Genomic DNA, 9,519 nt, shown 5'->3' on the forward strand with positions numbered 1-9,519 from the left:
AAACTTCACTTTCAACTTCCTTTGATAGAATCCTGACTTTTGACACATTCCAAAAAAAAAAAAAAACAGAATTAGATTGTAATAGGCCCTTTGCACGATCCAGTCACATGGTACAAAATCACACATGCTGGTGCGCAAGTTGCACAGTGGGACTTCTGAAACAATGCAACTTGTACCAGTCCACCTGGACCTGCCTTTGTTTTGGAAGTCCCACTGCACAACTTGCGCACCAGCATGTGTGATTTGGTACCATGTGACCGGATCGTGCAAAGGGCCTATTGACCACTCAAGACAACGCACTTAAGATGAAGTACTTTCAAGGATATGCACGACTTGAAGATTTTTCCAGGTTTGTACAAGCCATTTGAAAATCATTCCTGCGAACCTAAACTAGTGCGTGACCAGTCATGTTCTTGTCTGCAAAGCAATAGTCTTCATAAAAGGTAGAGGTGAAAATTTTGTCTAGAAAAAAAGTGTCATTAGTGATACCAAAACGTTTTTAACAAGCTAAATATATCTAACAAACCAATAGCTAAACCAAATACTCTTGTAATCGTAATAATATTTGTAGCTGAAACAATTCTCAGTAAAACTAGCACAGTCTAGCAGACTGGGGATCTTTGTAGACAGTCAGGAATCGTCCTCCATCAGATTTCCTGAGCTGCAACAAAGCTCCAAACAACACACTTCTTGGAGAGCTTGTGCATCCCACATCTTAGTTTGCTGTTAATCCATACCACTTCACTTCAATCATTTGTAAACTACATTCCAGTCAAAATATTTCAATCATTTCCGACATGATCTGTAACTACCAGATACCAACTATAAGCTGAATGTATATATATCACAAATCCACCAAGTATCCAAGCCACTTGACATATACTGCAGCCACAAGCACAAGCATGTGAATGTTTCAAACCATATTGGATAGGATGCTTGACATGCAACAACATGGTACTGGTAAATCAGATCATTATGACGATGCCATGGCTCCAGATAATGGAGATGCAATATCCAGGTTTGGAATGTCAAATAAATCACAGACACCTTCTGAATCGTCCAGGTTGAAGTAGTAATCATGCTCCCCAGGAGGAGGTGATAGTCGAAGAAGGGGTGCATACACTGTGAAAGAAAATAACAAAAGAGCAAGTGTTTTAACAACTCCTTAGATATACTAAGCTCACAAGCTTACATGGGGATGTTTTGGCACATGACTTGGTTCACCCAAGCTTACATCACAAATAGATTCCAGCCAAATTCACTTGAGAAAGGTGCTGTGACAGCGTCAAAAGCTTGTGATCGCTAAAACATTGACTCCACTTTGGTATCTTGTTTCCTATTATGTCCACTACAGAGTTGAAAAACAATATCTTTACTATTTAGATCTTTGTTTACTTTGAAGAGGGGAAAGACTTGACATTGAAAACAAATTACTGTACTTTCTTGATTAAATGGCCCCAGTATTTAGTCTGAACTTAGTTTGGTCAACTGGGACTTGGCTAATGCGAGCATACAGTTTTTCATTGTCAATAGTTGCCCTCACTCTTCAGCAGGATAGAGCAGTCATTCAGAAAAATTATACAGCACAAAAGATTATTAGTAACTCTGGGTGGCATGCCTGTCATTATAAGGGTTCTAACCTTGTAACACCTGGCTTGATGGGTCCTTGATGTTACTGCTGTTGATACGATTCAGCCACAAAGCAACACGATTGTTACTGGTGTACAGGTGTGTGTGTGTGTGTATTAATGCTGTTAATGGTATGAATGCATCCGAGATGCTTAGACTCAATTTTGTTTCATGGGAGAACAAGCAAATACATTGCGGGTACATTACAAACTCAGAACGTGAAAAGCTCCCAGTTGGCTTGACAGCTCAGTTGGTAGAGCACTGTACTGGTATTTGCAGAGGTCATGGATTGGAATGCCGTTCAAGTCTGAATCTTTTTTTCAGGCTTTAATTTCACGGATGCTTAAGTTGCGTTTAACATTGTGATGATCAGTCGTGTCCTCATATAATTATAGCTTAAAATTCAAACGCTTGCTGAGTAATCTTACCTTCTGCTGACATAAACTCATCCATAACTTCTTCTGCAATACTTGTTTCTGAGTTTGCAAAGGAGAATAGCAGTTATCTTACTAGCTCTAATAGTGTCTAGATCAAAAGAACAAACACTTCTATCTTTTTTACTGCTTCTTGTTTGTTTTGCCCAGTTGAGACAAGAACATCAATCACGTTTGGGAAATTTCTCCTTGTACTTGAAGAAGTCACATCTATTATTAGCCAGTTTACAAATTTTTGCATAGTCTGAGGGATGCCACATCAGAAACGCACCACGAAAGGAGCCACAATGAATGCTGCTTCAAGCTAAACAGTTTAAATTAAAAAAAAAAACTAAAACAAAACAAAATAATAGCACTTGTACCTTTGAGACTATTTCCAAATATAATATCATTAGCAACTTCTTTAAGCTCATTGGCTGAGAAAATAAAATCAAATCAAAACTGTAAACTTTTGAAATTCACGTCATAAGACTGGAGGTTGATAAGAACAAAAAAGAAGGATAAACAATAAGTCCACCAAAAGCCTCGGCACACGTCTCTAGGTCCATTGTGATGGACTACATCTGCACAAGGTGTTTATTACTAATCACCCTTTCACAACTTGCATGGTTATGATATTTCAAGCAAAAAGTGTGTACATTAATGGGAAAACCATTTTACCAAAGAGCACAAATAGAAAATAAACATATTTTATGTTTGTTTTTTAGACAGCTGATGATAAGTAGCAGTGTGGAAACTGGCGTTGAGAACTTATGTAAGGTTTTTTTTTTTAGCAGGCATCAAATTTTAGTAACATAAAGATATAAAGATTTCAATGCTGGTACATTAAATTTTCACTGCTGGTTCATTGATGACTAAACAACTAAAAATTGTATGACAAACTACCTCTACTACTCTCTAACACTTCAGTCTTCACAGCTCCAACTTTAGAATTGACATCATTAGCATGTTTAGAAGTGGCACTGATTTCCATAGGTTCGTCACCCCCCTTAATTGCCGTATGGTTGTTGACATCATTAGTCGGTGGAGGCACAGGAGTTACAACAGGACTGTTTGCAGCAGCGTCCTTGTTTACCAGAAGCACATGGATGGGACCACTCTGACTTTTCAAATGGATCTGGTATTTCTTTTGTTGTTGAATTGGACTTGGTGTCTGGAGAGAAAAGAATGGAAATTTAATTGAAAAACAAGAAAAAAGAGTGGTGAGTACCTTAAAGAGGTAGAGTAAAAGTACAGAAATGTAAAAGCATAAAAACAAACTTTTTGAAACCTGTGGAACTGTGTTAATAAATGTACCACTAGCTTTGGGTGATAGACACCCAGGGTAGGGTACTCCCAGAAAAATTGGGTGGGGGTGTGCGGCCTGCTTCCCAAAACCCTTACCCTATTTATGACCAGAATCTGCAATTTTCCCTACCCTATTAATGACCTGACAAAAAAAATTGGATTCCCTATTTATGACCGTTGTGGCTGGCACAGTTTCCCTAAACATTCCTGAGCCTCACAGTCGTGTGAAAAATCTGGAAACATAAGCACAAGGTTAAGGATTTACAAAGTCTGTAAAGTTGTGGCAGAGTTGTCACGAATGTTTTGTTCAAAGTAGACAACAGATTGTGCCATCTTTTTCCAAAGAATCAGGAGAGTAGCCAAACAGAGCTGAGACCCTAGCCAAGATCATAAAACAGTTGACGATTTTTACCACTAGCCAGCTACATTTCACAACCTGTGTGGTAGTAGAAAAGGGATTCTTAAAATAATAAAATGACTAACTAAGCATTTGTTTGGGCCTAAGAGAGTGATAGTAATAAAAGGCATGTATTATTTTATTTTTCTGGGGTGAATATGAGGTATTGTTTCACTGTACATCTAAGCAGAGCAAGCATTGACAAAGGAAGGTTTTACACTTGTGACTGAGTTTTCAAATGAGCAGAAAAAGCTCAAAGATCCATGCAAAAAGCACAGCCTGCAAACCTTTTTTATAAGGATTAGATGATTCTTCAAATGGCAGTTTGCTATCAACTCTAGATCCTAAATTCTAACTTAAATAGCTTGTGTTAGCATACCATAATATTTATTATTGTAAACCAGCTCTAAACTTACTGTATCTGGAATTGGTACTTCAAGCTGCGTTCCAGATGGCGCTTGAACAACCAACAAGGTGTCTCCTCTAAAACTGTGGCATACATCTTCGTATGTGACATAAGCTAGCTGTTCATTCTCTGGATCTTCGGAAACGTTCTTAAGACTCTGCTGAACCCACAATCTTTGTTCGTCTAGTTCTCTTTCTTTGTCTTCTAACGTTTCTAGCTCTCCCTTTAAATGTACAAGTTTGTCTGATATCTCTCTAGTGTTACAGCCTGGTCCCGCTCCCCTGAAAAACAAGAATCACAGAGATAAATAACAATTACTGGCAAACTAGACTACGAGTAGTCCCTCTTTTGCTTAGTCCATCGTGAGTGACGCGAAAGAAAACCGCGAGAAAAAAATGGCTTCGCGAAATCCTGGAGGCGAGGAGCACGCGAAAGGAGGGACTACCGCCTAAGCCCCAGAGTTTGAATTATGCGTTGCTCTCACAACGCAAAAATATGATTGGCTTACGTTAGGAGCATTGACAATGTGTTGTCAACATTCGAGATACCTGTGACGTCTTGCAGGAATGTTTTGGAACCGGAGCAAATCAAAGCAGTACCAGAGCAAATTGAAGCGTTGGAATCGCGCTTGGCAAGTTGTGATGTTCTTGCGAATCTACCAACAGGCGCTTTGGAAAGATTTAAATTTATCCAGTGTTTTGTTTGGCAAAGCTCTCTGCCTCCACCCCGACTGCAAGCGTGTTAGTGATTTCGCCGCTCAACAGCATCGTCTAAGTCAGCGAATATAAATTCATTGAGCTTGGCCTTTCTGCCATCATTTGAAAGATTGAACCGGACTCTCACTTGACGCCAGACATTCACCTGAAATTTTCCGCTGCTATCGGCAAACATTTCACCACAGTTGGATGATCTCCTATGTATAATGTATAATGTATAATGTATAGTGTAAATTCTCGGTTGAAACTCTGTTGAAATTTTCACAATAACTTTTAGACGTAGCGAAAATCGTTACAAGAGGCCTCATTCGCTGTCTTCTTTTTGAAACTTCTTTGACAGTTTCACTGAACGAACACTGAACGAAGATATACTTCTCACGGCATATGTTTTTGCCTGGCTACTTGAAGAGTAGAGTAGAGCAATTTTATTCAGATCTCCCGGGGCTATTGATAACAGGTGATAATAAGAGGACGTCAAGATGAGAAATCCTACACCGAAAAATCACTCGGCCGTGAAAGGGCAAACTCTTGGGCTTAGGCGGTTGTCCCTCCTTTTGCGCGCTCCTAGCCCCCAGGATTTCGCACGGCCATTTTTTTCTTGTGAATTTCTTTTGCGTCATGCATGACGGACTAAGCGAAAGAGGGACTACTCGTAGTCTACTGGCAAACAGATCGGAAAGTTTGCTTTGATAATGGGTTACTGTTCTAAATGTCACATTTACCACTTTGCTTAGATCTATCACAATGATTTTGCCAACTCTTTGGTCATTTAACAACAGTAAAACTATACCTAAGATTTAATGATACACAAAATGTTTTAGAACAATACAATAAAGATATTATGAGAATGAGTGAAGGAAGAACAAAATGCAGTTAGCTTTGAGCCAATTTCCCAAGACAATCAGGGCTTGAAAAAAACTTGAATTCAAGTGTGCCCTTTGGACAAGCAGCTCTCAAAGTTTACTTGTCCTGGGCAAGTCTTAGTTCACTTTTTTATAATATACCTAGTTGGCAGACAACTTGCCTGGGCCCTTGCCCACTGGGCAAGTGAGAATGAAAATTTTCTTGCCTGGTGGGAAAATCTAGTTCTCCCAGACCACCAGACGGCACTTTTTTTTCTAGCACTGACAATGACGAAATTTGGAAACACTTGCTAGATCTTTTCAATTTGAAATCACCACATACTATACAGTTGTGCATTCATAACCCATTACAGGCTGAGCAGTCAATTTATGACGTCAGTGATTTCTAATAGGGCTTGACAATTATTTTTATACAATCATGGGAAATCATTACTCACAAACTATTATCAAAATATACTAATATAAGCTACAAAAATCAACTGGTTTACATGAATTCAAGGTGTGGGTTTTTCTTATTGTAAAGCCCCCTTAACGGTTTCATCTGTCCACCATAACAGTCTCTTTTCTATTCAAATATTTTGTCTCTACTGAGATTGTCACAAACATTTGAAGTACGCAGCTTTATTGTTGGATTTGCAGCCAATTTTGCCAAGATAAACCAGATTATTGGACGTATAGTATCATTGTTACAGCTTGCTCAAAGGAAAAAAATTGGTTTGCTTTGCACGCTGACACTGCCGGTTTTAGTCGTGGATTCAAAAAGTAAACACTTGATGATGAATTTGATGATCAATAAAACCTCAAGAAGTTTCCCTCAAGGTACATTCCTTCCTGCCTATTCTTCCTGGGGAAAACATGTTGTAGAAGTATGCAAGTTTGTTGCATTTTTTCAGTTATCTCCACCATACAGTTCAATTTTCTTTAACAGCAAAGAAATTGAAAGCTACAAAAATAAGTGATAATTATTATCACCACATGGTCATATTTTTTCATACACAATGCAAACCAATGTTCCATTAGATCGCCTGGAAAAAAAATCCATTCCAACAATTTCATTGTCCGGAATCAGTAGTAGTGCGGCAGAACTCTTCATTTAATAAATGAGTTTATTTGATACCGGGGTCATGTTCCTGTTAAGTCACTGTCAAACATAAATTAAGGGTGGCATGATGGACGCATGATGTCCGAAATGGACCTGGAAGACAACTTTCAATATTGTGGGCCAGAAGCAGTGAACCGCACAGAGGACAGAACACAAAATATTATAATTAATTATACAATGTATTTATTTATCATGAAAGATAAAAATGTCAATAATTTAACAATTGGGTTACTTAACTTAATTCCAACCTCTTAGGACGAATATGGTTAGAGCTGTGCTATAATTCTAAAGTATGCTTTGGCGGGAATCCAAATAAAACACCAATATATTTTATGTAGCCATTATGTTGTCCTTTCACATTAAAAACTCCACAATCACGCTACAAATATGGCCACGCAAGATTCTTGAAATGCAGACGCGATTTTGAATGTTTAGAATAAAAGAAATCTTGTTGAAAGACTTGTAATATATTTTTAATTCTATACTGTCAACGATCAGTGCTTCAAAATCGCCCAACGATCACGAAATTTTCCGACTTCCTCTTTTGTTTTAGCTTAGACTAAGCTTACCCAAGGAGGTAAAATTTTTCGAAAGGTAACTTACGGTGAATGTAAAATAGCTTCGCGATCTGTCTTCGAACGAAATTAATTTCATCTCGTTTCACACAATTTTTTTATTCTTGCATCAAAGGGCGCCAAAATAATGGCGGTAAACGAGTCTTCGAAATCAAGTTTGCGCGCTAGAAACACGCGTCCAAACGATGAACGTGCGAAGAACTCACAATTTTTTTATTTTCTTCGCTCTAGAGGAACAATTGTGTTAGATTAATGAAGATTTAATGGGACCTTACGGCACTACGGGCTGGTTGTGTGAAGATCTGGAATAAAATGCTGTCGCAGCATGTCCCGCGAGATTAAGGGAGCTGCGATGGAATTTATTCGTCGTCCCGCGCGAATGCCTTTCTCACATGAGATAATTTCCCCTTTATAGTTGTACTTACTTCCACTGAATGCTATTCTTTGATTTCTTCTCTATCAGTCCGATTCCTTCAAGAACATTTGTAATGTCGTAAATTCGTCGCTTTTGTCGTACAGCTAGAGTATCTGCCGCCTAAAATCGACAAAGGTAAACACTTCAAAAGGTGAATGCTAAATGCAATGGGGGCACAAAGGAAAGCCAGCCGAACACGAAAATCTCTTCTTTCGCGGGTTGGTAAACCCGGATTTTTCCATATACTCACCACTTTAAGATCTAAGACACCATCCTTGGCTTCTTGTAGTAAACTAACGAATTTTGTCGTCAACAAACCGAGAGATTTTTCATGTCTGCTTGGCGTTCCCGGAGAACCGAAATCCGCCATGATAGCCGAGCTGCATGCTGCAGAAAGACAGTGCGTTGATGTGATTGGCCAATAGTGAAATTTAAATAGTGCGCCCGTTGGAGTCCCCTTTGATGCGGTATTTTGAGCCGGGGAGGGCTACTGAGATATTTTTTCTTGTCGTATTATTTACCATTTCTCTGCAATTTTAATGACTGAAGAAGATCTTTTCAAATATGATATAGAATATTCTATCCACAAAGGAGAGGATTTTGCTTAAAAACTCTTGAACGGAACAACTATGGAAGAAAGAAAATCTAAAGTTTCCCCCTACCCATGTTGGTTTACTCGGCACTTTTTCGTTACCAGGGTCCCAAGACAGAGTCGTCAGTTTTTTCCCGCGCGCGGGTTTTTCTGGGGACCGCACCTCAAGGTCAAGGCGAATTTCGAGAAGTGCTTCTCTATTTCTCTTAAAATATCAACATTTTACAAGTTTAAAAGAACGTTTAAGGTACAGTTCAATTTTCATCTTTTCATAGCCAGGTTGTAATTCTATTTTTAAGCCTTTTTTGCAGGAGGAAAACCTTTATTTCTTCTCGGCAGGAGGGGGTTTCCCTGTTTTTTTTTTTCGGAGCATGTCTGATATGATCCAGGTAGATCATTAACAAATTCAGCTTTTATTACAGGTCTGGAAATTTTCTGGGGAAGAAAGCGGAACAATTAACCATTATTTCCATTGTCATTTTCCCATCTGAATATTTTTCCAGGAATAGTTAGGTATAGGCCAAAATCACCAAATGAAAAATAGTCACATCAGATTATTCTAATTTCCCAATGTAAATAAACAGTATTGTTGGCACATGTCAGGAAATGGTCAGGAAAAAAAAAATTCTTCAAGGTGAGGGAGAAGTCTGAGAATTTATTTTTGAGTCCAGGAAAATTAACACGAGTTTTGAGGAAAAGTCAGGGAAAATGGAAATTAACTCATAACACTGCTGATCAAGTGTGATACATTGAATTTAAATAAACAAGGTTTCAACAACAACAAAAAAAAATTAGAAAAACATTTTTGAGATCAAAGTGACCTGATACTTTAGGTCACTGTGACCTCAACAATATTTTCCTTACATTACCAGTATCAGTAATATTAATGGTGCTGAAGTACGCATTATGGCTGTATAGGGAGGCTGGAGGCTGCTACCAGGTCCTGGGGGTGCTATATAAGGTAGGGTTTTCAGCTGTTTTGGTCATGAATAGGGTATCGATTTTGGCCATTTTGGTTATAAATAGGGTATGTTATTTTGAACTCTAGTCTTGAACTGGGTATGTTTTTTAGAATAAGCCATAAATAGGGTAGGGAAAATCGC

The 9,519-nt window shown here is 38.5% G+C and overlaps 1 protein-coding gene across 2 annotated transcripts; it reads right to left on the reverse strand.

Moving 5' to 3' along the window:
- Nucleotides 1–451: 451 nt before the first annotated feature.
- LOC145465923 (transcription factor E2F5-like) lies at nucleotides 452–8,632 on the reverse strand. Of its 2 annotated transcripts, XM_081449690.1 has the most exons (7): nucleotides 8,075–8,631; nucleotides 7,835–7,944; nucleotides 4,164–4,434; nucleotides 2,949–3,216; nucleotides 2,426–2,479; nucleotides 2,058–2,105; nucleotides 452–1,122 (listed from the first exon to the last, which is right to left on the reverse strand). In XM_081449690.1, exons 1-7 carry the CDS (start codon nucleotides 8,192–8,194, stop codon nucleotides 974–976), a joined length of 1,020 nt encoding a protein of 339 aa, XP_081305816.1. In that variant the 5' UTR covers nucleotides 8,195–8,631; the 3' UTR covers nucleotides 452–973. The 2 variants fall into 2 exon arrangements, with proteins under 2 accessions (XP_081305816.1, XP_081305817.1); XM_081449691.1 differs by lacking the exon at nucleotides 2,426–2,479 and having other exon boundaries at nucleotides 8,075–8,632.
- Nucleotides 8,633–9,519: the final 887 nt, after the last annotated feature.

The sequence above is a fragment of the Orbicella franksi genome, chromosome 13 (assembly GCF_964199315.1).
Source record: "Orbicella franksi chromosome 13, jaOrbFran1.1, whole genome shotgun sequence".
Lineage (NCBI taxonomy): Eukaryota > Metazoa > Cnidaria > Anthozoa > Scleractinia > Merulinidae > Orbicella > Orbicella franksi.